Source organism: Muscardinus avellanarius (genome assembly GCF_963383645.1).
Source record: "Muscardinus avellanarius genome assembly, chromosome: 12".
NCBI lineage: Eukaryota > Metazoa > Chordata > Mammalia > Rodentia > Gliridae > Muscardinus > Muscardinus avellanarius.
The window spans coordinates 103,044,430-103,072,266 of NC_137798.1; the positions used below are offsets into that span (position 1 = coordinate 103,044,430).

Genomic DNA, 27,837 nt, shown 5'->3' on the forward strand with positions numbered 1-27,837 from the left:
AGTTCGCTGTAATCCGTGTGTACCTCCTATAGGGCGACATAACTTTCAGGTAGGCGGTGCTGGGGAACACCTAGGCTCTGTTGCAACGACAGTGGATTGTATGCAGAAAAAAATGTACTTTTTCAATCAATGTGGCAAACGTAAGTAAAAAAAAAAAAAAAAAACAGCCCGGTGGGCAAGGCCAGCGTTCAGGTGTACGGCGAGAAAGGCGCGGAGGCCGTGCGAGCGCTGGGCCCGGGGCCGCGCCTCGGCACCAACGGCCGCGGCTCGCGTTTCCGCGGGGCCAGGCCGCTAACGGACATCCTCCCAACGGCGCCGGCGCGCGCCGCTTCCGCCAGCCCGCGCCCGCCCGGCGCGCCCCCCACTCACCCCGCCGCCAGGCTCCAACCGCCATCGCCGCCGGCGGACGCCGAGAAACGAAGCGCACGCGCTCCTCGGCAAGGCCGACTTTGTTGGGGCGCCGGCCACCCCGCCTCCGGCCCCGGGCGGCGGGCCGGCCACGCCCGCGCCGAGTGCGGCCCGGGCCGCGGGCGGCGGTTTTTGTCGCGGCGGCGGCGGCGGCGCGGCGGAGGGCGGGAGCCGTGCGTCGCCGGCGGCGCGCTGACGTCACGCGCCGCGGACCAGCCAGCGCGCGCCGGGCCGGCCCCGCCCCCGGCCCCGCGGCCCCAATCGGGAGCGAGCGGGCGAGTGGGAGCGAGGCGGGGCGGGCCGAGCCCGCGCGGAAGTCTCGCGAGGCCCGGCCCGAGCGGAGTGTGGCGGCGGCCGCGGCGGCGAGATCTGGGCTCGGGCTGAGGAGTCGGTGTTTGTGCGGAAGGAGGCGGAGGCGCAGGAGGAAGGGGCGAGCGGAGCGCCGGCCCGGAGGGCGGGAGGAGGCGCGGCCAGGGCGGGCGGCCGAGCCAGGCCCGGCCAGGCGCGGCGCGGCGCGGCCAGGCGGGGAGCGGGCCGAGCCGCGGCCGAGCCAGCGCGGGGCGCGCCGAGCAGGGAGGCGGGGGAGCCCGCCGCCGCCGCCGCCGCCGCGCCGCCGCCGCCGCGCCCGCCCCTTCCCCCGCCGCCCGCCCCCTGCCCCCCCCCGCCGCCCGCCGCCCTCCTCCGCTTCCGCCCCGCGGCCGGCCGGCCGCCTCCTCGCCGCGGCCGAGCGCGCAGCCATGGCCTCGGGCGACACCCTCTACATCGCCACGGACGGCTCGGAGATGCCGGCCGAGATCGTGGAGCTGCACGAGATCGAGGTGGAGACCATCCCGGTGGAGACGATCGAGACCACGGTGGTGGGCGAGGAGGACGACGACGACGACGACGACGAGGACGGCGGCGGCGGCGGCCACGGGCACGCCGGCCACCACCACCACCACCACCACCACCCGCCCATGATCGCGCTGCAGCCGCTGGTGACCGACGACCCGAGCCAGGTGCACCACCACCAGGAGGTGATCCTGGTGCAGACGCGCGAGGAGGTGGTGGGCGGCGACGACTCGGACGGGCTGCGCGCCGAGGACGGCTTCGAGGACCAGATCCTCATCCCGGTGCCCGCGCCGGCCGGCGGCGACGACGACTACATCGAGCAGACGCTGGTCACCGTGGCGGCGGCCGGCAAGAGCGGCGGCGGCGGCGGCTCGTCGTCGGGCGGCGGCCGCGTCAAGAAGGGCGGCGGCAAGAAGAGCGGCAAGAAGGGCTACCTGGGCGGCGCGGCGGGCGCGGCGGGCGGCGGCGCCGACCCGGGCGGCAAGAAGTGGGAGCAGAAGCAGGTGCAGATCAAGACGCTGGAGGGCGAGTTCTCGGTCACCATGTGGTCCTCAGGTGAGCGCCGGCCCGCGCCGCGGCCCGCGATGTTTTTGTTTTGAAGGGAAGCCATGTTTTATGTGTGTGCTGGGCGCCGCCATCTTCTCCGCCCGGGCCAGTATGGCGGCCCCAAAAGATGGCGGCGGCGGCGGCGGCGGGCGCGAGGCCGGGGGAGGGCGCGCCGCCCGGCTAGGCCGCAGTGGCGTAGTTGGCCGGGCCGGCGCGGCGGCGGGGCGGGGCGGGGCGGCGCCAACGGCCGCCGCGGACCCGTTGCGGCGCCGCCCTCGCGGCCCGGCGGGCGGGCGGGCGGGCGGGCGTTGGCGGCGCGGCCGTTCCCCCGCCGGCCTCTGGGGGCGCCCGCCGGGCTCGCGGACGCGCGGCGCCGGGCCTTCCGGGCGGAGCTGCTCCCGGGTCGCCGTTCAGCCTCCCCGCCTCCTCCGCAGAGCCGTCCCCTTACCTTCCCCCCGGCATGGCTTCCGGAGAGGGCGCCTGGGAGGCCGGCAGGAGAGCCTTGCCCGGCGCCTGCAGTCGGCTCGCGCGCAGGGCCGCGGCGAGGCCGGCGGCGGCTCGTGCCGAGCGTGTGCGGCCAGCGCTCGGAGGGTCGCCAGCTAGACAGCTCTCACTGGAGCGGGCGGCCTCGCCGTGACGCCGGTTGAGTGAGAGCCCCGTCCCCAGGTCTTTGGAATTGGATAGAGCGCCCCAGATGACGTGACCTTTGAGACTTAGAGGCCGGTGAAGTTGAGGCGTGAGTGAGTGGAGGAAGGTGAAGGTTAGGGTTTACCAAGATGAGAGAACAGCTTCGTGGGTGTCAGAGAAGCCTGAGCACAGGATGCCCGAGGGGCCACTTGTCTACTAGGAAGTGCTGCAGAGCCCTGTTCTGGGTTGAGTCTCTGATTAGAGAACTTTGGGCAGTTTGAGTCCGGCGGAGCAGTGTGTTCGTCCGCATGAGGTTCACACGAAGTATGCCGGTATCTAATAGTTTTGTTGGTGGTGGTGTTTTCCGGTACTGAGGATGGAAGCCAGGGGCATTCTACCCCCGAGCTACACCCCAGCCCTATTTTTTATTCTTTATTTGAAAACAGGGTCTCACTGAGTTGTAAAGGGCCTCGCTAAGTAGAAACTGAGGCTGGCTGGGAACCGCGACCCCCCTGTCTCAGCCTACCAAATGCTGGGATTACAAGCGTGCCACCATGCCCTGCTCCTGATAATTAAAGGATATCATCTTCCACTTATTTTGATTGTTTACAGTGGTTGTACGCTGATCATGTTGGAACTAAAAGCCATCGCTTTCTTTTAATAGTAATGGAGTGAGGAAGAGAGGTTTGCACTATTGATGATACTTAGATGGTAAGGGTATACTAAACACATACAACTCAATTTTGTGTCATGGTACAGTCATGTTGACTCTGCGGGCAGGTGTGTGGGTGTGTGTGTGTGTGTGTGTGTGTGTGTGTGAGAGAGAGAGAGAGACAGACAGACAGACAGACAGACAGACACACTGAGGTTTGATCCCAGGAGCATTCTTCATCAATAGTTACACCACCAGTCCCATTTTATTTTTATTTATTTTATTATTAACAGGTTCTTCCTAGGTTGATGAGAGTCTCACTTCTTGCTGAGGCCATTCTTGAACCCACAGTCCTGTCTCAAGCCTCCCAAGTACTGTGATTACAGGTGTTCATCAAAACACCTGGCTCTCAAGTTGATTTGCTTATGTGTGATAGGTTTGAACTCGGGCATTTTTCTCTGAACTGTACCACCAGCACTATTTTATTTTTATTTTGAAACAGGGTCTTGCTGGGTTGATGAGTGACTCTCACCTTGTTAATGCTGTCCTCCAACCAACAAACCACACGCCTGCATTGTTAACTCACTTTTCCAGACCCAGAAAACTTTGTTGTTTATGGCATTGAGGAAGCATAGATATCGAGTCAGCTAGTTTGGGGAAAAGTGGAATGGGCCTGACTAATGCGGATTAATTTACAATTAAGCCAGCATTTTAAGTCATTGCTTCTTCTGTGCAAGTGGTTGCTTACAAGGATTCACCGTTTGGGGATATTTTAATGTCTATTTTTGTATCACCACCCCCACCCCCACACACACTGAGGATGGAAGCCAGGGGCATTCTACCTCCGAGCTACACCCCAGCCCTATTTTTATTTTGAAACGGGTCTCACTAAATAGCCGAGGTTAGCAGAGAACTTTTGATCCTTCCAAATGCTGGGATTACACACTTGCGCCACCACTCCCAGCGTTAATGTCTATTTTTGAAAGCGTTGGTGTTTTGTGTGTTGCAGAGAATTCTGTATAAATATGGTTAGTAATGTTTGATGGCGATAGCATACGATGACATGTTTTGTGGTAAACTGTCCTCTTCCTTGTCCAGTGGAATTATTACTAAAGAGAAGCCAAGTAGTTTGTGGTCAGCTTTGCATTTCCCAGTTCAGATTTTGAAAGTAATTTCATCTTCTGAACTGAAATAAGGATGATACCACGATAAATGGAGAGATCAAAGCCAGTTGTTAGGGTGAGAGACTGTGAGAGTGTGTGTGTGGGGGGGGGTTCTGGTAGATGGTGTGTGGACCGTTTTCCTGGAGTTGATATTGGGTCCAGGGAGGCAGAGTTGTAACTACACCTTAGTTCACTGAATTAGTACCATAGATTGGAATGTGCCCCAAGCTTAGTTACCTGAAGTCCCTATAAAAACAATTGTACATGTAGGATGTATAAGATACTAGTTACTTCTTAGAACTTTGTTTTTTGGGGTCTTTTTTAACAGCCAATTTTAGTGGGAGTCAGCAGGTTAGCGTAAACTAGCTACTTGAGTTTGGTGAGTTTCTTTGCTTTCGGGATCTCTTTCTTGACCTCAGCATGACAGTGTTCTGTGTAGTGAGCCTCTTTTGAATGAAACATCTAGTAGTTCTGTGTAGTTTTGGACCAGAAAGGACCCTTAGAGGTCCGTTAGCTTTCTCTCTTAAAAAAGAATTAATGTAAATAATTCTTACAGTTCAGTAGCTTTTTTAAAAATCACCGTATCATACGGTATTTACCACTAATTCCAGAATGCTTTCATCACCCCAGAAAGAAACTCCTGTCCCTGTTAGTAATCATTTCCCCATCTCCCTCCTCCCAGCCCAAGGCAACCATTAGTCTGCTTTTCTGTCATTATGCATAGATTTGCCTGTTGGGGATGTTTTATATAAATAGACTCTTACCCTAATGTGGACTTTTGTGACTGGGTTAGCTTTATGTTTTCAAGGTTCATCCATGTGGTAGCATGTACCTCCTTCATTTTTATGACTTAATGTGATGTTGTATAGATAATTTGAGAGGACCTGCTTATTTTTGCAGAAAACCAAAACTGCCTTGATCTTAATCATGCTTCGGTATTTAATCATAGTTCATCTGTTTTGAATATTCTCAGTCAGTTACTCAGACCAGTGTTATTTCTTTTCTTGCATACGATTAATGACAGATTTAGGACCCCGTGTTGTGTTCTTTCTCCCTAGCTAGTCGTCACTATTATGTAGGGATAACTTTGTATTCTAAGAGATAATTGTAAACTAAACCACTTAACCTTCTGGTTGAGTAGGGAAAGCACCTTTATTTTTGAGAGAAACCAGTGTGGCTTTAAAAACTTTACACCAAAAATTGGTGTCAATTGGTCAAAAATTCTAACTTTTTGCTCTCTGCATGTATGTAATTAACACTGAATTACATCAAGATGTCAGGCTATAATGCACCAATAACAGTATGAAGGGTGCAGAAAAATTTGTGACTTTTTGTGCTGGGGATTGAACCTAGGGCTTTGGATACACTAGGCAAGGTCTATGTGTGTAGCGCTGAGCTACTTCCCTAGCCCTGTGACCTTGTTTAAGGCTGTTGCTATTTTAATTATCTCTGGTTAGACCGGATATAGAGGTGTTTTGTGCTGGATTGAGCAAAAACATCTTAAGACATGAAAAACACTGACGTTAAAACCAATAAATGGAGCCCGGCATTGGCGACACTGCCTGTAATCCAGTACTTAGGAGGCTGAGACAGAAGGATTGGACAGCCGCTTGGTGAGGCCCTCCGATCCTTGGTGAGACCATGTTTGAAAATAAATAGGACTGGGAGTGTAGCTCAGTGGTGGACTCTCCTGCGTTCAATCCGCAGCCGCTGCTGCCTCCCCACCCCATGTCTGTCAATTGAAAGGAAAAAAAGTGTACAAAATTTTTCTCAGCTTTATACATTCGGGAAATTTTGGTTTGCCAGAAATTAAAGTCATGACCATTTGCCAGTCCTTTGTGTGTTCTTTAATCTTCTCATTTACCGCGATATTTATCACTAAGTAGAGATGCCATAATTGTAAATTTCCATGGAGCCAAGCCAGAAAAGCCCTCCAAAGTAATCACGTCAGCTGCATGACCTACATAGGGCAGCCTCGGTCATGGATCCTGAGCCCTGATCTGGCAGCTCTGGGAGCCTCAGCTTGTTGAGAAAGCTTATTGTACCCCTAGACTCCCCACCAGGTTAACCCTTCCTTTTCCTTCCACTGCCAACAGTTGGCTCCCTCTAGTGGGAAAAGTCATCTCAGGAAAGGGTCAAGGGTTCTAACTTACCTGTAATTAGCAGGTTAGTCTTTTGGAAGAGAGCAAACTAAAAAAGACACCTATGCCAGTCTCCTAATGATTATTTACAAAAGGTAGGTGTGTGTGTGTGTGTGTGTGTGTGTGTGTGTGTGTGTGTGTGTGAGAGAGAGAGAGAGAGAGAGAGAGAGAGAGAGAGAGGAGAGGAGAGGGAGGGGAAGGCGAGAGAGAGGGAAGTTTGCTGGGGATTGGACCTAGGAGCATTCTGCCTCTGAGCCATACCTCCAGTCTCATTTTAAGACAGGGTCTGGCTAAGTTACTCGCAGCCTAATTTGCTGAGGCTGTCTCCCAACCTGCTATCCTTCTGTCTCAGCCTCCCCAAATACTGGGATTACAGGCAGGCACTGTCACACACCGCAGAGGTTTACTGTAGTTTAGTTGTTGAGAGCCTCACTAAGTAGCCGAGGCTGGCTTCAGACCTGTGTGATCATCCTGTCTCAGCCTCCCGAGCCCTGGGATTATTAGCGTGCGCCACCACGCCCGATGAGGTTTACTCCTAATGCTGGGAAACTTTAAAGAATTAAACATTGGGGTGGGGGTGTAGCTCAGAGGTAGAATGCCCCTGAGTTCAGTAAGTTCCGCAAAAAAAAAAATAATAATAATAAAATTTGGCAGTCAGGCTTTGTGACACATGTCTGTAGTCTCAGTACTTGGGAGACTGAGACAAAAGGATCACAGGTTCCTGGCCCTCCTCAGCAACTTAGTTAAGACCCTGTTTCAAAATAAAAATGCCTGTAAATCCCTGAATTTGGGAGGTTGAGACAGGATTGTAGGTTCAAGGACAGCCTCAGCAAGTAGTGAGACTTTCATCAACCTGACTAGACCCTGTTTCCAAATAAATAAAATATCGGACTGGGAGTGTAGTTTGAATGTAGGATGTCTCTGGGTTTAATCTCCAGACCTACACAAAATAAAAACTGGGGGGTGTAGCTTAGAGGTAGAATGTTCCTGGGTTCATTCTCTAGTACCAACAAAAATAATTTGTTACTTGAAGTGACTTGGATGGGCCCGGCGTGGTGGTGACGCACACTTGTAACCCAGCATTTGGGAGGCAGAGACCCAAGGATCTCAGTTTGCTGACAGCTTCCGCTATTTAATGAGGCCCTTCACAACTCAGTGAGACCCTGTTTACGAAAATAAAAAGGATTAAAAAGACCGGGGGTGTATCTCAGAGGTAGAATGACCCTGGATTTTATCCTCAGTACCACACACACACACACACACACACACACACACACACACACACACAAGGTTTGGGTATTAATTTTTCTATTAACAATGTTTGAAGGTGGTAGGGAAGTATTTGGAGTTAGCTTCTTGTTATGTCGGGTTTAGATCTTTTTTTTTTTTTTTTTTTTAACTTTTTGACCCTCGAGTCTCAGCCTCCCAAGTACTAGGATTACAGGCTCGTGCCGCCTTGTGCACCCAGGGGGTGTATTACCTTTATATGTGTGGTGGGCTTTAATTAAGGTACATAAGAAGAGCTGTTTCCTAGATACGAGTATTTTGCGTTAGTAGGACCCATTATGATTTTCTTCCCTTTTTTGTATTAGAGGTTAAATATAGAGGCATTCTTTTTTTGTGTGTGGTACTGGGGATGGAACCCAGGGGCATTCTACCCCCAAGCTATACTCCGACCCCCCACCCCACCCTTTTTTTCTTTTCTTCTTCTTTTTTTTTTTTTTTTTAAACAGGGTCTCTTAAGCCAGCGCGATCCTCTTGTCTCCACCTCCCAAGCGCGGGGATTACAAGCGTGCGCCACCACGCCCGGCTCCTTTTTTCCCTTTTTTTTTTTTTTTTTTATTTTTGTGGCTTGCTAAGGCCTTTCACAAGTTAGGCAAGCACTTTACACTGAGCTACATCCTCAGCCCTGTGATTAATTTTCAATAATTGAGTCTAGAGGTTTCAGAGAATTGTAATAGTATTATGCTCCTTATATAGAGGGTACTGAGCAAAGGATACAGATGACCTTGGGCGGCCAGGCAAGGACAATCACAGATTTGAGGCCAGCGCATTGTAACTTAGACTGTTTCAACATAAAATGTGTGTAATTCCAGGACTTAGGGAAATGAGACAGGAGGATCACAGTTTGAGGCAGGCCAGACTCAACAATTTAGTAAGACCCTGTTTCAAAATTTAAAAAAAAGTGGGCGCGGTGGTGCACGCTTGGGAGGCTGAGACAGGCGGATTGCACAGGTTCAAAGCCAGCCTCAGCTACTTAGTGAGGCTCTCAGCAACTTAGACCCTGTTTCCAAATAAAAAATATAGGTCTGGGAGTATAGCCCGGAGGTAGAAAAGCCCCTGGATTCCACCCACAGTACCACCAAAAAATAAAAATAAAATAGGGTTGAGAGTATAGTTGGAGGTAGAATGATCCTAGGCTCAATCCCCAGTTCCAAGAGCTGGTGGTGTAGCTCAAAGGTAGAATAGCCCTGGATTCAGTCCTCAGTGTGGTCCCTCCTTCCCCACCCCCTGCTCAAGTTAACACAGGTTCTCCTGAGTTGCCCATGCTGGTGTTGAACTTGTGATTCTCACTTCCCAGGGGCTTGGGACTACAAGCATGTGCCATCTCACCTGCCCGTTTTCAATCTTTTTATTAACTTATTTTTGGCAGCTTCAACAAGTCTATTAACCAGTAGGGAAATAGGGAAGAGAAGAAAAGCAGCAGGCACAATGGAGGACCCAAAAGTAGAATTCTCCTTTTTTATTTTTTATTTTGTGTGGGGAAGGGGTACTGGGGGTGGAACCCAGGGGCTTTCTGCCTCCGGGCCACACTTCCAGACCCATTTTTATATTTTATTTGGAAACAGGGTCTCTTAAGCCAGTGTGGCTGGCTTCGAACCTGCACGCTCCTCCTGTCTCCGCCTGCCAGGCGTGGGAATTACAAGGGGTTACAGGCATGGGCCACCACGCCCGGCTATCCCTAACTTTGAAACCGGGTCTCACTAAGTTCCAGAGTGTTTCACTAAGTAGCTCTGGCAGGCTGTGACCCGTGGTCCTCTGTCTCAGCCTCCCAGGACTGGGATTACAAGCACGCAGTACCACAACTAGCTGTCTATGTAGGGCAAAACTTTAAAACAATATACATGTTTAAAATAATGTAATGGGCTGAGCGTGTTGGTGCACGCCTGTAATCCCAGTACTTGGGAGGCTGAGACAGAAGGATTGCACAGGTTCAAAGCCAGCCTCAGCTACTTAGGCTCTCAGCAACCTAGTGAGACCCTGTTTCAAAAAAAAGAATAAAAAATACGGCAGGGGGTGTAGCTTGGAGTTCGAACGCCCCTGGGTTCCATCCCCAGACCCACTAAATAAATAAATAAATAAATAAATAAATAAATAAATAAATAAATAAATAAAATAATGTGATGGTTATTCCTTGTGTGAATTAATTCCCCTCAAATATTGACACTGCTATTGCTGTGAAGGAAGCTATTTTATTGGACCCAGCAGGCCTTGTCTCCTCTGGGAGAAAATTAAACTTTGAATAAAATTGATACATAATTGAATGAAAGGATGGAAGTTGTGCTATAATGCAGAATTCATGGCTTATCAAAATAGCATTCTTGTCTATTCCTATATAGGTGGATGGGGGAATGTAGAGAGGGATTAATTAGAGAAAAAGTATAGGATTTCAAGGCAGTCGGTCCTACGTTTAAATTCCAGATCTGCCCCTAGTGCTGCTGCTACCTTTTTTTTTTTTTCTTTTTCTTTTTTTTTCTTTTTTTAACCATACTGGAGGTAGAACCCAGGGGCACTCTACCTCTGAGTTACACCCCCAGCCCTATTTTTTCTTTTCTTTTATTTTTTTGAAACAGGGTCTCACTCGGTTGAAAAGAGCCTCAGTAAGTAGCTGAGGCTGTCTGCGAACCAAGTGTGTGCCGCCATGCTCGGCTACACTTTAGTTTTTTGGTTTTTGTTTTTGATTTTTGGTGGTACTGGGGTTCCTGGAAGACCTTCTACCTCCGGGCTACACTCCCAGACCTATTTTTACATTTTTATTTGGAAATGGTCTCCTAAGCCAGCGCGCACGGCTGGCTTGAACCTGCGCGATCCTCCTGTCTCTGCCTCCCAAGCGCGGGGATTACAAGCGTGCGCCACCACGCCCGGCCGCACTTTAGTTTTAATTGGTGTACTGTAATTGCATGTGAAATCTGTAGCAGCACATTTGGTCTGTGTCCTACCCTGTACCTCTCCTGGCGTCCGTTTACTACTTTTCTGGTCTCCTAATGTTTATGGGGTCCCTTCATCCCCCTGCCCCCCCCCGGGGGGGGATCTGGGGATGGAACCCAGGGGCATTCGACCGAGCTACACTTTTGAAACAGGGTCTCAGTGAGTTGCTAAGGGCCTCACAAAGTAGCTGAGGCCATCCGAGAACCGTGATCCTCCAGTCTCGGCCTCCCGATTGCTAGGATTACAGGTGTGTGCCACCACACCCGGCTTGTGACTTACTTCTGAGACAGGATCTTGCCAAGTTGCCAGTGCTGGCTTCAAACTTGTGATCCACGCCCGGCTCTAGGTAGTGCCTCTTAGGCCAAAAATAACCTCAAGTAGCCAGAGCAAAGTTAACAGCCTAAGATGGAAAGTATGGAGAGACGAAATCTAGCCAACACATCATATGCACATAAGTGCGCAAATCTATGTATCAGTGGAAATAGAGAATCAGAATCAGAGCAAAAAGAAGCATGGTGTCAACCTTAAAGAGCTCTGGCATTCAGGCAGTAAGGGAAACTTTACTGTCTTTATTTGACACTGGACTAAGAACATTTACCTTCGTTTGAGACAGGGTCTCGCATAAATTGTCTGGATTGGCCCCCTCCTGCCTCATTCTCCTGAGTAGCTGGGATTATAGGGGTGCTCCTTTGGGACTGGCTGAAAATCAAGCTTTCCATAGGACCAGATTTTAAAAATGGGCTTTGGGGGCTAGGGTGAAATTCTGGGCATTCTACCTCAAAGCTACACCTCCAGCCTGATTGAAGTCTGCTCATTTTCTGCATTCTTTATATACTTACTCTAGTTATTGTTTTTAGCTCAAAATAGCTTTTTTTTTTTTTCAGTGCTGTGTCTTGAACCCAGGATCATTCTGCCTCTGAGCCACACCCCCAGCCCTTTTTTTTTTTTTTCTTTTTTTGTAACAGGGTTTCACTGAGTAGCTGAGGTTGGCAGCAAACCTTTGATCCTGTCTCACATTCCCAAGTAAGTACTGGAATAACAAGCGTGTGCCACCATGCCCATCTTAGATCAACAAACTTTGTTTAAAAAAAAAAAAGCGCATGATAGAGAACACCTTTTTTTAAAATCAAATATCTGAAGTCCCAGTTTCAGAGGTGTAAAATATGGGAGGAAAAATTTATTAGATTCAATTAAATACAATAATAATTTGAGCTTGGATATTAGGTGTGAGTTAAGGTTTACCTTAGAAATCATACAAGATTTATGTTAACTGGTGTGGGGGCACATGCCTCTAATCCTAGTCCTGGGGAGGCCGAGGCTGAAGGATCACAGCCAGCCTCAGCAACTCAAAAAGGTCCTATGTACCTTAGATCCTGTTTCAGAATAAAAAATAAAATAGGCTGCAGATGTAGATTAGAGGTAGAATGTCTTAGGTTCCATCCCCAATACCACAAAAAGAAAAAGATTTATATTATTTGTGGTGTTGGGATGGAACCCAGGCATACTAGGCAAGTACTCCACCACTGAGCTACATCTCCAGCAGTACTTTGATTTATATGACTAAGATACTGTGGTAGGCTGAATTATAGCTCCATTGGATATCCAGATCATAATTCCTGGAACCCGTAATTGTTACCCTTGTTTGCAGGTGTGATTAAACTAAGGCTCTTGAGGAGAGGAGCCGGGGTTTTCCAGGTGGGCCCTAAGTGTAATCACACAAAGTCCTTGTAATTGTAAGATGGAGACTGATAGAAGCTGGAGGTTACAGTGATGATGATTAAAGGGGTCTGGAGCTAAGGAATGCAGATAGCGTTCAGAAGCCGGAAACAGCAAGAGACCAGGTTCTTCCTGGAGCACACAAGGACTTCACCTTGCAATGCTTTTGACTCCTGATATTCACATCTGTAAGAAAGTAAAGGTGTAGTTCCAAGCCACTAAGTTTTATGTAACAGTGGCAACAGGAAACTGTTAGGTATGCTAGCTCCCCCTGCACCTAAACTTACAGGCAGTTAGCATGTCTCTGCTACATAAGGCTGGTCCATTACCAAATAGCTCAAGACCTGCTGTTGCCCTTAACCTAGGAGGGAGGGGTAGTGCAAGAAAGATTGTTTGCACACTCTTGTAGTTCTCCACACACAGAGGTTGGCATTTAACACACTTTTCAGCCTGATAAAATAGGTTGGCCAGGTGCGTACCTGTAATCCCAACTACTTGGGAGGCTCAGGCAGGATGATCAAAAGCTCGAGTTCACCAGGTGGTGGCACACACTCGTAATCCCAGTACTTGGGAGGCTGGAACAGGAGGGGAACCCAAGTTTGAAGGCAGCCTCAGCAAGTAGTGAGGCTCTTAATTCCAGTACCTGGGAGGCTGAGACAGGAGCCTCTAGGTTTGTGGCCAGCCTCAGCTATTCAGTGAGGCCCTCCACAACTTCATATACCATTTTTACCTTTTGTATAGTGCCATATGCAAAGGCAGAATTTGTGTACGTGAAGGAATTGTCCTGTTTATTAATGGTGCTGGCTAGATTTCTTTTTTTTTTTTTTTTTTTCTTTTTTTTTTTTTTTGCGGGTCTGGGGATGGAACCGAAAGGCATTTGACCTCCGAGCTACCCCGGCCGCCCAACTTTTTATTCTTTATTTTGAAACAGCATCTCAGTGAGTTGTGAAGGGCCTCACTAAGCTGAGGCTGTCTGTGAACCGCGATCCTCCTGTCTCAGCCTCCCGAATTCTGGGATGACAAGCGTGCGGCACCACGCCCGGCCGAGACTCCTCTTTTCTGTACTTCATCTCTTGAGTTATGAAGCTTTGTGCTGGTGGTTGCAGGCCATTTGGTTCTAGCCAGAAAGTTGGCCCTGGAGCCGCCTGCCAGCTCCGGCTTGAAGTTCCCACAGCATGAGGCGCTCCTCCGCTTCCCTTTGAATCAGATTTGTGTTTTTTGAGATTGGCCTTAGTTTACACTGCCCAGTTGTAGTCTGGTAATTACACTCATAAACTTAGTTGCAGTGGTTACACAAGCCCATTGTAATGAAACTTGAAACAGTGAACAGTTAATTACTTAAGTCCTGCCCTCAAGGGAAACTTCAGCAAAGAATATCTAGTGTATATAATAAGCTTTAAGCAGATTTAGATCCTGTTTCTTGAACATGTTTTACCTACATGTATATTCATTATCCCACTGCTAGTCTGTAGAAGAAATTGGCAGTGTATTGACAAAGTGGATCAGCAGCAGCTTCCTGTGTACATCAGATCTTTTTAGTAGTAATTTTGAAATAGGAATGTAAAAATAGCCAGCGCAGAAAGTGAAAATGTTCCATTTTATATACATTGTTTTTACCGGTGAAATTTTGTGGGGGAAGGGTCAGTGCTGGGTCTTGAGAATGCTGTACCAGTGCTCTACCACTGACCTCCATATTCTAAAGAAAACAGTGCAGGAAGAAAACCGTGGGGACTTCTCAGTGAGTGAGTGAGTGAGTGAGTGTGTTGCTAGAGATTGAGCCGAGAGCATTCCACTTTCAAACTACATCCCCGGTCCTGTTTTATTTTTGAAACGGTCTCACTAGGTTGATGAGTCCCACTACTTGCTGAAGCTGTCCTCCAACCTTTGATTATCCTGTCTCAGCCTCCCAAGTACTGGGCTTACGAGCATGCACCACCACACCTATTTGTCCTTTTTCAAATTTTATTTTGAAGTTGTAGGTGGTGGCGCATGCTTGTAATTCTAGTACTTGGGAGGATCAACCGTTTAAGGACAGATTCAGCCGTTTAGCAAGGTGTCCAGCAATTGTGGGTGTAGCTTAGAGGTATAATGCCCCTGCGTTCAATCTCCAGTACCAAAAAAGTTTTATTTTCTTAGTTTATTTATTTTGCGGGTCTGGAGGTGGAACCCATGGGCATTCAACTTCCAAGCTATACCCCCTGCCCTGTTTTTTATTCTTTCTTTTAAAACAGGGTTTCACTAAGTTGTGAAGGGCCTCACTAAGTAGCTGAGGCTGTCCACCAACTGCGATCCTCTGGTCTCAGCCTCCCAAATGCTGGGATTACAAGCATGTGCTTTAAAACACCCAGCTTAAAGACTTCTTTTAAAAATTATTATTTTATTTATTTGTTTATTTATTTACTTTTTGGGTGGTATTGGGGGTGGAACCCAGAGGCTTTCTACCTCCGGGCTATACTCCCACACCTTTTTTTATATTTTATTTGGAAACAGGGTCTCACTAAGTTGCTGAGAGCCTACTAAGTAGCTGAGGCTGGCTTCGAACCCGTTTGATCCTCCTGTCTCAGTCTCCCAAGCGCAGGGATTACAAGCGTGCGCCACCACGCCCGGCTTAATTATTTTTTCATTTTTGAGGTAGGGTCTTGCTAATAAGCTGCCCAGACTGGCCTCGAAATTTTGATTCTCTTGCCTCAGTCTCCTCAGTTATTGGGATTGTAGGAGTGCACTCTCATGTCTGGTTAAAGAGTTTCTTTTGCAAAAATAAGATAAAGTGTAAGCCGGATGTGATGGTGGACTCCTGTAAGCCCAGTTCTTGGGAGACCGAGGCAAGGAAGAGTGCAAGCTTGAAGTCAGGCTCAGCAGCTTATTGAGGCTGTCAGCAACTAGCAAGACCCTTTTCCTAAATAAAAAACCAAATAGGTCTGGGAGTGTAGCTTGGAGGTAGAATGCCCCTAAATTTAATCCCTAGGCCCCCCCAAACACAAATAGATAAAATGACCAAATGATAGTGAACGTTTACATTATCTGATCTTTTGTTTTTCATGTTTGAAGCAGTCGCTCTTTCTTCTGGCCACAGAATCTAGTATCTTTTGGGTGTGCTGGCACATACCTGTAATCCTAGAATTTAGGAGGTTGAAACAGGATCACAGGTTCGAGACAGCAGCCCTTTAGTGAGACCCTGTTTCAAAATAAAAACAAAATGGGGATGGGGGTATCTTTTGTTACTGCTTTTTTTTTTTTCTTCAGTCTTTACAATTAGATTTTTTCTATATAAATGTTACTTTTCTTACATCTTGTTGAAACTTTGAAAAGAATCATAAGTATTCTATATACTGATCTTCAAGTTTTTCAAATTAATGCTTATGTGGAATATACTCTTTACTAAGAAACAACATAAATGTGATAGTATAAAGCTTAAATACATATAAACATATAATCATGACATCTGTTTCAAGCTTAGATCAGCAAAGTTCTTTTGTGTGTGGTACTGGGGATGAAACCCAGGGGTACATTCTATTCTGCCTCCGTGGCTGGCTACGAACCTGTGATCCTCCTGTCTTAGCCCCCCCCCCCCCCCGATACTGGAATTAAAACTGTGTGCCCACTTAAACCCCTCCACACCACCATGGCTAAACAAAGGATTTTTGTAGCAAGACTACTGATATCACTGAAAAGTATAAGTGTGAGCGGGCTCACATGCCTGTAATCTCATACTTGGGAGGCTGCAGGAGGAGGGTCACAGGTTTGAGACCAGCCTCAGCAATTTTGTGAGTCCATCAGAAACTTAGTGAGACCTGTTTCAGAGCTAGCATGCCCTTGGGTTCAATCCTCAGTACCAAAGAGTTAAAAAAAAAAGTATAGGTGTATGATAGTCAGAAACCAACCGCGTAGTCTTTGACTGTTTATTCCTGGAACACTTTTCACTATAGCAGGTCTACTTGGCATGTCAGCCGGTATAATTGTCATTAGATAATAGCCCTAGTTGACTCCCTTTCTCTAAGTACATCTCTGTCCCCTTTGGAAAGCCTTCCTCGTTTTCTCAGTATTGGAGTTGTCCAGATCCTGCTTCTCAGCCCTTCTCTTTGTATTTATTCAATAACTAACTCACTCTCTCCCCCCCCTCCCTCCCTCTTTCTCTCTGTCCCTCTCCCTCTCTCTCCTACTGGGGAATGGAACCCAGGGGCATTCTGCTTCCGAGTGACACTCCCAGCCCTATTTTTTATTCTTTAAACAGGTCGCGCTGAGTTGCAAAGGGCCCCACTAAGTAGCTGAGGCTGTCCACGCACCTGATCCTCCCAGATGCTGCAGGTGTAGCTTGGAAGTAGGATGCCCCTCGGTTCCATCCCCAGTATCACAAAACTAAATAAATTATTAAAAATAAAAGCCTGAGCCAAGCGTTGGAGCTCATGCTTGTAATTCCAGCATTTGGGGGGGGGGGTCAGACAGGAGGATCGTGCAGGTTCAAAGCCAGCTCTCAGCAACCTAGTGAGACCCTGTTTCAAAATAAAGAATAAAAAAATTGGGCTAGGAGTGTATCCTGGAGGTAGAAAGCCCCTCGGTTCCACCCCCAGTACCACAAAAGTAAATAGATCGATCGATAAATAGATAAATATAAAATCCTGTAATGATGACTCATGCTCATAATCCCTGTACTTGGGAGGCTGAGACAGGAGGAACCACAGGTTCACAGCAAGCTTCAGGTACTTAGTGAAGCCCTCTGCAGCTTAGTGAGATCCTCTTTCAGAATAAAAGAATAAACCTGCGGGGCATAGCTTCACATAGCGAGATTCTTCAGCAACCTAAAGAGACCTTGTTTCAAACTAAAAAATAAGAAGCCAGGCGTGGTGGTGCACACTTGTGATCCCAGCATTTGGGAGGCTGAGACCTGAGGATAGCGGTTCGTGGACAGCCTCAGCTACTCAGTGAGGCCCTTTGCAACTCAGTGAGACCCGGTTTCAAAATAAAGAATAAAAAATTGGGCAGGGGGTGTAGCTCGGACGTCGAATGCCCCGGCTTTCATCCCTAGACCTGCAATAAGATAAAATGATACCGGGCTGGGGGTTTGGTTCAGAGGTAGAATTTCTGAGATTCAACCCCCAGTACCTGCCCTTTTATCAGTAAAACCACAGACCATCCATAAACAGATGAGCAGGGCTGTGTTCCAATAAAATTTGTTTACAAAAAATAGTCAGCAGGCATGGTGATCCACACTTGTAATCCCAGTACTTGGGAGCCTGAGACAAGAGGATTGTAGGTTCATGGCCAGCCTCAGCAACTTAGGCCCTGTTTCAAAGTAAAGAATAAAAAATTGGGCTGGGGGTGTAGCTCGAAGGTAGAATGTCCCAGGTTCGACTGCCATATTGCAGAGAAAAGGTAGCCGTATTTGCACCTCAAGGCACATCATAGCAATATCCACAGTACCTAAAAGGACACAACCTAAATGTTCATAAGCAGATGAATGGGTAAATAGAATGTGATTTATACACCCAGAAATATCATTCAGCACTGAAAAGAAGGAATTTTTGAAGCTGTGCATGGTGGCGCACACCTGTATTCCCAGTACTGAGGCTGAGACAGAGGGATCGCAGGTTCAAAGTCAGCCTCAGCAACTTAATGAGACCCTGTTGCCAAATAAAAATAGGGCTGAGGGTATAGCCTGGAGGTAGAAGACCCCTGGGTTCCACCTCTAGTACCACACACAAAAAAAGGGAAAATTTTGATATTTGCCACAATGGCTAGAACATGAAGACATTGGTTAGTAAAATAAAGTAAATGTTGTATACATCTACTTAGATGAGTGCCCAGAATAGGCAAATTTATACGAACAGAAAGTGGAATAGAGGTCAGCAGGGACGGGCTAGAGGGAAGAAGTTGTTTTGTTTAATGGGTATATTTTTTGTTGGGGACAAAATATTTTTGTGCATAGACTGCAGTAATGATTGTGCAGTATTGTGAATGTATAATGCCACCGAGCTGTATATAAATGGGTAAGTGTTGTGTTCTTGCATATTAACCAAACTTTATAAAAAAGAATAGGAGCTAGGTGTGGTGACATATGCTTATAATCCCAGTATTTGGGAAGCTGAGACTGGATTGCAGGTTTGATACCAGCCTAGGCAATTTAGTGAGGCCCTCAGCAACTTAGCAAGACCCTGTTTAAGGGGGAGTGGGGAGGAAGCCATGGGGAATGGAGGGAGGAAGAAGGCAGATGGCAGGCTGGGCTCTGGCAGGGTTTGGCACATACAGCCAATTTGACCCATTGGTACACGTGCCAAACCCTGGTAACAGTCAGAGAGCTATCCTCTATTGTAGGCTTTATTCATTTTTTGTGTGTATGTTCTAATCCCCCCCCCCCCCATGGTTTGCGTGGTTCTGGGGATGGAACCCAGGGCTCATGCATGTTTAGGCAACTGCCTTACCACTGTGAAATGCACCTACACTGTGTGTTTTTGTTCTTTTTTTGTGGTACTGGGGGTGGAACCCAGAGGCTTTCTACCTCCGGGCTATACTCCCAGACCTATTTTCTATTTTATTTGGAAACAGGGTCTCACTAAGTTGCTGAGAGCCTCACTAAGTAGCTGAGGCTGGCTTCGAACTCGTGTGATCCTCCTGTCTCAGCCTCCCAACCGCGGGGGTTACAAGCGTGCGCCACCATGCCCGGCTTGTTCTACATCTTAATTGTGCTGGTGACAGTCCAGGCCACACTCCCAGACCTATTTTGTATTTTTATTTGGAAACAGGGTCTCCCAAGAACTGGGATTACGGGATTACAGGCGTGAACCGTCATGTCTGCCTCATCTGGTTCTTGATATTCTTGAGTGTTGAAGTAAGAACCGAGCCTCAGGAAGTGTTTTCTTATTTGACTTCCGCCAGCAGAGTGTAGGCCACATACAAGCAGCGACTGTCTTGTTTCTGGCTGTGGTTCCTGCTACCCAGAATAATGCCAGGTGCCTTAGGAGACCCTTTATGCCTTGAGTTTTGCACGCTAGAGACATGCCCTTTGTAGTACTGGGGGTGGAACCCAGGGGATTTTCTACCTCTGGGCTATACTCCCAGACCTATTTTTTAATACTTTATTTGGAAACAGGGTCTCACTACATTGGTGAGAGCCTGAGTAGCTGAGGCTGGCTTCAAACCTATGCGATTCTCCTGTCTCAGTCTCCCAAGCTCTTGGATTACAGGTGTACCCCACCAGCCGGGCTGAGACATGCCCTTTGCAGTGTACTAAGTGTGTGGTTCCCCCCACACCCCCAGGTTTATGAATTGGAATCCTAGCTCTCTGTGATAGGATGGGAGGGGATCTCTTTTGGGGGAAGAGTCCTGGCAAATGGTATTACTGTCCTTAGGAAAGACTCCAGAGAGCTTTCCAGTCCTCTCGGATGCAGTGTGAGGACAGCATCTGTAAGCCAGGGAATGGGGCCATCAGCAAGAAAACCGGGCTGGCACCTGATCTTGCGCTTCCAGCTTTCACACTGGGGAGTAAATGTTGTAGAAGCCATTCCATCTGTGGTATTGTTGTTGCAGCTAGAACGGTTTAAAGCACCTTTATTGGTAACTTCTTCAGGGTAGCTCTCTTTGTTCTTTTTCTTCCTTTCACTCCGTTTTAATTTTGAGGCAGAGTTTCCATACTAAGTTGCCCAGGCTGGTCTTGAACCTGTGTCAGCCTCCCAAATAGTTAGGGTTATAGGCACATGCCAAGCTTTGCTGTCATTCTTGTAGTAAAAATGTAAAATGTCAGTAAAGTAGCTTCCCTGCCCATCTGATCTGTGTTTCTGTACCAATTAAAAGCGATGTGATGGCAGTTAAGCCTAGGTTAGAGAGGTTGGGGGGTGGAAAGGTATTAAGGGCAGGCAGGCAGGCCTAAGAAAGGAAGTGGAATACGAGCATGGGTATGGTGGGAAGTCCCAGCTTTTACCTTATAATTGCTAATGTCTCTTCCTCCTCCTTTCTCTCTTTTTCTCTTTCTCCTCTTTTTGCTCTCGCTCTCTCCTTACTGAGGATTGAAGCAAGGGCATTACTAGGCAAGTGCTCAATACCTCTGAACTCTCCTCAGTCTTTAAAAATAATTTTTTGAGTCGGGCGTGGTGGCGCACGCTTGTAATCCCTGCGCTTGGGAGGCTGAGACAGGAGGATCGCACGAGTTCGAAGCCAGCCTCAGCTACTTAGTGAGACCCTGTTTCCAAATAAAATATAAAATTGGTCTGGGAGTATAGCCCGGAGGTAGAAAGCCTCTGGGTTCCACCCCTAGTACCACCAAAAATAAATAAATAAATAAAAATGATTTTTTGGGGGGTGAGGTTTTAGTAAGTTGTCCAGGCTAGCCTCAAACTTGTGATCCTCCTGTCTCAAACTTCAGAGTAGCTGGGATTATAGGCATGCACCACTGTGTCCTGCTTCCTGTCCTTTGGGTTTAAATTGCTGAGGCTGGTCTCAAACCTGCCATCTTCCTGTCAAAGCCTCCCAAGTACTGGGATTACAAGAGTGTACGCCGCCACACCTGGCTTCCTGTCCTTTTAATAAATCTGGCTCTTTTTTTCCTAGGCCCTTCATCCACAGATGAAGTTACCCTTGAGTAACTTCATCTTGAGTGTTACCCTTGGATATGTTGCCTCTGGTGTTATTTCCTAGCAAGAGACATCCAGGCTTAAAAAGATACGCACTCAGGTCTCTGGGTGAGATCTCATGAATTCACATCTACCCAGGATAGTTGACCATGAGCACAGTATTCAACCTCTCTGTTCTTCAGCTTTCTCCTCTATAAAATATGTTGATAATTTATCTACTTTATAGGATATGTGCGGTTTTTAAGACAGTGCCTACAAATAAACATTCAGTAGTTGTCACCAATTCTCTGGTTTCTTATAATTTGTTTTCTAGAATGAAAAATGGTGGAAGTAGAGACATTTGAAGTTTAAAATTGTAGTCTGTACTTTATTGCTAAGAGCGATTGACCTCAATAATGGCTACTAGAGTCTCAGTGACCCTCGTTCTCTTTTCATACCTTAGTTTTCTCTGATACTAGAGTTATGTGTGGTTTTGGTAGTAGCATCATTTGTAAGGTTTTGATTTTGGTGATTTTGGTGTGAGGTTTGGTTATTTTAACACGGGTGGGGAGATAATATAAAATACTAATCAAGCAAGCCAACTTAGAGAATGCTATGGAGGTGCCTGCTATTTGTGAAACAGAAGAGAATCAGAAATTTCAGCATTAACAATTATGGAACAGCTGTTTGCTGCTTCAAGCATTGAAGGAGGAGGCTGGGCTGTAGCTCAGTGGTAGAGCCCTTGCCTAGCATGAGTGAGGCCCTGGATTCCATCTCCAGGGCTGAAGAAAGGAAGTGGGGGGGGGGGCAAGTGGGGTGGCACAGGCTTGTAAACCTAGTACTCGGGAGGCTGAAACTTGGTAATTCCAAGGCGGAGGCCAGCTGTAAAAACTGAGTGGGGCCCTGTTTGAAACTAAACAATGAATGGGACCAGGAGTGTAGCTAAGAGGTACAGTGCCCCCGGGTTCAATTTCAGGTATCCTTTTCCTTCCCACACACAAAGCAGTAGAAGACTGTGCATGCTTCTAATCCCAGTGTTTGGGAGACTGAGATGGGAGGATCACAGGTTCAAGGACAGCCTCAGCAACTTAGTAAAATCTTGTTTCAGCCAGGAAAAAAATTGTGTTTCTACTGGGGATTGAACCCAGGGGCATTTTACCTCTAAGCTACACCCCTAGCCCAATTTTATTTATTTATTTATTTATTTATTTATTTGGGGTCTGGGATGGAACCCTGCGTCATTCGATCTCCAAGCTACACCCCCTGCCCTGTTTTTTTTGTTTGTTTTGGTTTTTAGTTTTGTTTATTTTTGCAGGTCTGGGGATAGAATCCAGAGGCATTTGACCTCCAAGCTACACCCCCTGCCCTATTTTTCATTCTTTATTTTGAAACAGGGTCTCACTAAGTTCCAGAGGGCCTCATTAAGTAGTAGCTGAGGCTGTCTGGGAACCGCAATCCTCCAGTCTCAGCCTCCCGAATGCTGGGATTACAAGCGTGTTCCACCACGCCCGGCTTTCACCCTGCCCTGTTTTTATTCTTTATTTGAAACAGGGTCTTACTAAGTTGTAGAGGGCCTCACTAATTAGCTGGTGCCGTCTCCAAGCTACAGTCCTCAGGTCTCAACCTCCCAGATGCTGGGATTTCAAGCATGCACCACCATGCCCGGCCTAGCCCTGTTTTATTTTGAAACAGGGTCTCACAACGTTGCTGAGGTTGGTCTTGACTTTGTGATTCTACTGTCTCAGCCTTCCAACTACTGGAATTACAGACATGTGCCACCATGCTTGGCTAATTAAGAAAAAAACTTTTTTAAGGTTGGGGGTGTAGTTCAGCAGTAGAATGCCCCTGGTTGACTCCCTAGTACCACACTCACACGTGTAAAGAAGGTGCTAGTGAAAGCTGTTTTCAATACTTTTAGAAATATATTTGTTCAGCTAAGATAATCAATTTCACAATGTGTTTCAGATGAAAAAAAAGATATTGACCATGAGACGGTGGTTGAAGAACAGATCATCGGAGAGAATTCGCCTCCTGATTATTCAGAGTACATGACAGGAAAGAAACTCCCTCCTGGGGGAATACCTGGCATTGACCTATCAGATCCCAAACAACTGGCAGAATTTGCTAGGTAAGTTATAGAACTTTTTCCATTATAGAAAGAGCTTAAGTCTTGCCAGCTGTGGTTTTTTGTTTTTTTGTTTTTTTTACTGCCCCAAGTCACAATAGTGGTTTATATTTTTTCTCCAGGGAAATGTCTGGAAATAAGTACATCCGTTTCATTTTTAGTAATAATAGAGCTATTCATGTGAGTGGCAGCATTTTAGATTCTTGCAGACAATAAGATAAGGCAAATACTCTTTAATTATAATGCATTGCTTGGAAATAAATACAGTTATGCACATTGTCTTGAGATGGGTGTCCTGTTCTGCCTGCTGGCCTCATTGCACACACACTGTACAATTGGGTGTGTCGGGCTGGACCGCTGTGGTGGGCCTGGGTCCAGCTGACCCTGGGAAGGGCTCCCATCCCTTTCTATTTCAATGTGCCATTAGCTAATAAGCCCCCAGTGCTTTTTTGGTTGAAGCTGGTGTGACAGGAAGAGAGCCAATATTTATGGCCAGGACCCTTTTGACTGCCCAAGGGACCAAGCCGGGTGTGTTGGCGCAAGCTTGTAATCCCAGCATTTGGGGGGACAGGAGGATTGCTCAAGTTCGATGCCAGCCGCAGCTACTTAGGCCTTTCACAGCTCAGTGAGACCCTGTTTCAAAATAAAGAATAATAGGGTCAGGGTTGTTGCTCAGAGGTAGAATGTCCCTGAGTTCCATCCCCAATACTGCAAAAAAAAAAAAAAAAGATGATCCAGAAGATCCATACCCACCCACTGGATGCATAGGCTTTGCCTAAAATGGGATGGATTGCTATAGAAGCCTTCGCTACTTTTTATTATTTTACTTTCCATAACTGTGAACATGGGAAAAATAATGCACAGAGTTGTAAAATTCTAATAAACCAGGGGCCCAGTGGTAAGCAGCCCCTAGGTTAAGTCCCCATTGTATTCTGCTTTTATGAATATATTTTAATAAAATAAATTTATTTGAATCAAATATTAACTGCCCTTTTCTCCCACAAAACTACGAGTGATAATTGGATCTCTAGGGCATACAGTTAACAGAAGGGTTATACTCTTTGGGCCGATTGCGCCAAGTACTGTGCCAGTGTTCAATGTTGTCAGTTCTTAGGTGCTCAGAATCTAGTGAGGATACTTGAACAGAGAAGTCAAAGTTTTGTGAAGGGTAACATGATTGTGGCCTCCAGAGTCAGAGTTTTGATAGGCAGAAATGAAGGTTTTCCATGGTGGACCCTCCCTGCTGACAGGGGGTATAGAAAAGTAAATACTCAGTATATGGTCTTGCCTGGGAATTAGGGTGCTTAAAGGAAATGATTAGAGAGTTTTGGAAATTTGGCTGTGTGGCCACCACACCTATAATCCAATACTTGTAGGCTGAAGCAGGAGGATTCCAGGTTCAAGACCAGCTTCACAAACAATAGCTAGACTCTCAGCAACCTAGTGAGACCCTGTTTCCAAACACAAACATTAGGAAAAAACAAACAAATAAATAAATACAATAGCTCAGGGTTAGAGTGCCCTGGATTCAATCCTGTCTGCCTCTCTCTCACACACACAGTTATTTAGATAATTAAGGTCTGTGAATAGTAAAATGGGTGGGCTTTTTAGTGTTCATTGGCAGCCAAAAGTTATTATTTTTTCTTTTTCTCTTTTTCCAGTGGTACTGGGGATTAAGACCAGAGGCAGTTTACCTCCAGCCTTATTTTATTTATTTTGAAACAGGGTCTCACTAAGTTGCGGGGGCTATCTGCCAACCTAGCATCCTCCTATCTCACAAGTACCGAGATTATAGGCTTTTCCCACCAGCCTGGCTTACTGAAGCTTCCTTCCGTTTTTTTGTTTTTGTTTTTGTTTTTGTCCCCTGCCCCCGTACTGGGGGTGGAACCCAGGGTAGTCTACCTTCAAACTACGCCCCCCAGCCCAATTTTTATCCTTTATTTTGAAACAGGGTCTCACTAAGTAGCTGAGGCTGGCCACAAATCATGCCTGGCTTTTTCTTTATTTTGAAACAGGGTTTCACTAAGTAGCTGAGGCTGGCCACAAACCTGCAGTCGTCTTGTCTCGGCCTCCCAGGTACTGGGAGTACAGCACGCCCACCACCCCTGGCTACTGGAGATTTTTTAATAGTAAAGAAAGGGCTGGGGATAAAACTCAAGTGAATCAAACCTCTGAGCTACACACTTTTATTTATTTAAAACGGTCTCACCTGCCGTGGTGGCACACTGTTTAATCCTAGTACTTGGGAGTTAGAGACTGGAGGATTACAAGTTCATGGCCAGCCTTAGCAATTTAGCAAGGCCCTCCAAAACTTAGTGAGACTCTGGTTTTTGGTTTTGTTGGTGGTGGTGGTGGTGATAATGGTGGTGATAATGGTGGTGATGGTTTTTGTTTTGTTTTGTACCTCTGAACTATACATACCCCAGTCCTATTTATTTATTTTTGGTGGTGGTGGTGGTACCGGGGGTAGAACCCGGGGGCTTTCTACCTCTGGGCTAGACTCCCCAGACCTATTTTATATTTTATTTGGAAACAGGGTCTCGCTAAGTTGCTGAGAGCCTCTCTAAGTAGCCCAGGCTGGCTTTGAACCTGTGTGATCCTCCTGTCTCGACCTCCCAAGTGCAGGGATTACAAGCATGTGCCACCATGCTGTTTTTTATTTTTTTATTTATTTTTATTTTTTTTTTATTTTTTTGTGTGGTACTGGGAGTGGAACCCAGAGGCTTCCTACTTCAGGGCTATACTCCAGACCTATTTTATACTTTCTACCTCCAGGCTGTACTCCCAGACCTATTTTATATTTTATTTCGAAACGGGTCTCACTAAGTTGCTGAGAGCCTAAGTAGCTGAGGCTGGCTTCGAGCCTGTGCAAGCCTCCTGTCTCAGCCTTCCAAGTGCGGGGATTACAAGCATGCACCACCACGCCTGGCTATTACTTATTTTTGAAACAGGGTCTCATTGAGAAGGGCCTCTCTAAGTTGCTGAGACCGTCTGTGAATCATGATTCTCCCGTCTCAGCCTTCCAAATGCTGGGATTTCAAGGCTGCGCCACCAAGCCTGGTGAGACCTGAGTGTGTAGCTCAGAGGTTTGGCTCACCTGAGTTTTATCCTCGGTACCACTAGAAAAAAAAAAGAAGGTGCTAGCTGGGTATGATAGTAGCACATGTACTTGGGTGGCTGAGACAGGAGGATCACGGTAGACGTAAATGACATGATTCTAGTAGGTGATTTGAAGACAGTTCCTAGTACCACATAAGAAGACAGTAAAGCAATGTTTTTGTTGGTTTTTTTGTTTGCCTGTTTTAGTGGTACTGGGGATTGAAACCAGGAGCCGTCTACCTCTGAGCTATACTCCCAGCCCTATATTTTATTTTATTTAATTTTATTTACAGTGCTGGGGATGGAACCCAGGGGCATTCTACCTTTGAGCTACACCCCCCAGTCCTATTTTTTATTCTTTATTTTGAAACCGGGTCTCACTATGTTGCAAAGGGCCTAAGTAGTAGGTAAGGCTGCTGTGATCCTTTCTGTCTCAGCCTCCTGAATGCGGGGATTACAAGCATGCACCACGCCCGGCTCATTTATTTATTTATTTACTTATTTATTTATTAGTGCTGGGAATTGAACCCATGGTCATTCAACCTCCAAAATATACCCTCAGACCTCTATTTTATTCTTTATTTTGAAACAGGGTCTCACTAAGTAGCTGAGACTGGCTGTGAATCTGCAGTCTTCCTGTCTCAGACTACCAAGTACGGGGATTGCAGGTACACTTCAGAATTGAATAAAAGCGATGCTTTGTTGGGGTTTTGTATGTGGGTGGGTTATACTAGGGCTTGAACTCTAGAAACATTCTGCCATAGAGCTGCACTCCCCAGCCATTTACAACTTTTATTTTGAAACAGTCTCCCTAAATTAACAGGTATTGGTACCATTTGGGGGAAACAGATGTGCTTTACCATGCTCACCTAATAAGATGGCATTTTAAGAGAAACAAGTACTATAAACTTAGAAATCATTCCCCTTTTTTTGCAGTGCTGGGGATCAAACCCAGGTCCTTGCACATGGTGGGCAAGTGCTTTACCACTGAGCTGCATGCCTAGCCCATAAGCAGTTCGCTTTGTTGTTTATTTCTGAGCCATGTAATGTAGTACTAGGAATTGAATGTAGGGGCATTTTACCTCCTAGCTATTCCCAGGGCCCTAATTTTTATTCTTTCTTTATTTTTTTGTTTGTTGTTTGTTTTGTGGTGGTACTGGGGATGAAATCTCTGGGCTACACTCCCAGGCTATTTTACATTTTATTTGGAAACAGAGTCTCTTAAGCCAGCGCGCGGCTGGCTTCTAACCTGTGCGATCCTCCTGTCTCAGCCTCCCAAGCGCAGGGATTACAAGCATGTACCACCACGCCCAGCTTTATTCTTTATTTTGAAACAGGGCCTCACTTAAGTAGCTGAGGCTCTCAGAGAACCATCTGAAATTACAAGTGTGCGCCACCAGCATGCCTGGCTTTTTTCTTTTCTTTTCTTTTCTTTTTCTCTTTTTCTTTTTCTTTTTCTTTTTTTTTTTTTTTTTTTTTTTTTTTTTTTTTTTTTTTTTTTCTGGTACTGGAATGGAACCCAGGGGCTTTCTACACTCCCAGGCCTATTTTGAAAACAGGGTCTCAGCCGGGCGTGGTGGCGCACACTTGTAATCCCCGCGCTTGGGAGGCAGAGACAGGAGGATCGCGCAGGTTCGAAGCCAGCGGCATGTGCTGGCTTAGGAGACCCTGTTTCCAAATAAAAATGTAAAAAATAGGTCTGGAAGTGTAGCCCGGAGGCAGAAGTGCTTCCAGGAACCCCAGTACCAAACCAACAACAGGGCCTCACCAAGTTGCTGAG

At 47.0% G+C, this 27,837-nt stretch overlaps 1 protein-coding gene across 1 annotated transcript in view; it reads left to right on the forward strand.

Moving 5' to 3' along the window:
* Positions 1-1,145: 1,145 nt before the first annotated feature.
* The window catches only part of YY1 (YY1 transcription factor), a gene marked incomplete at both ends in the record, with an annotated part of 36,601 nt that continues 9,909 nt past the window's right edge, over positions 1,146-27,837 (forward strand). Inside the window, 2 exons of the mRNA XM_080707550.1 lie at positions 1,146-1,794; positions 22,799-22,961. Coding sequence (XP_080563676.1) covers positions 1,146-1,794; positions 22,799-22,961 — 812 coding nt within the window. The remainder of the gene's footprint in view (positions 1,795-22,798; positions 22,962-27,837) is intronic.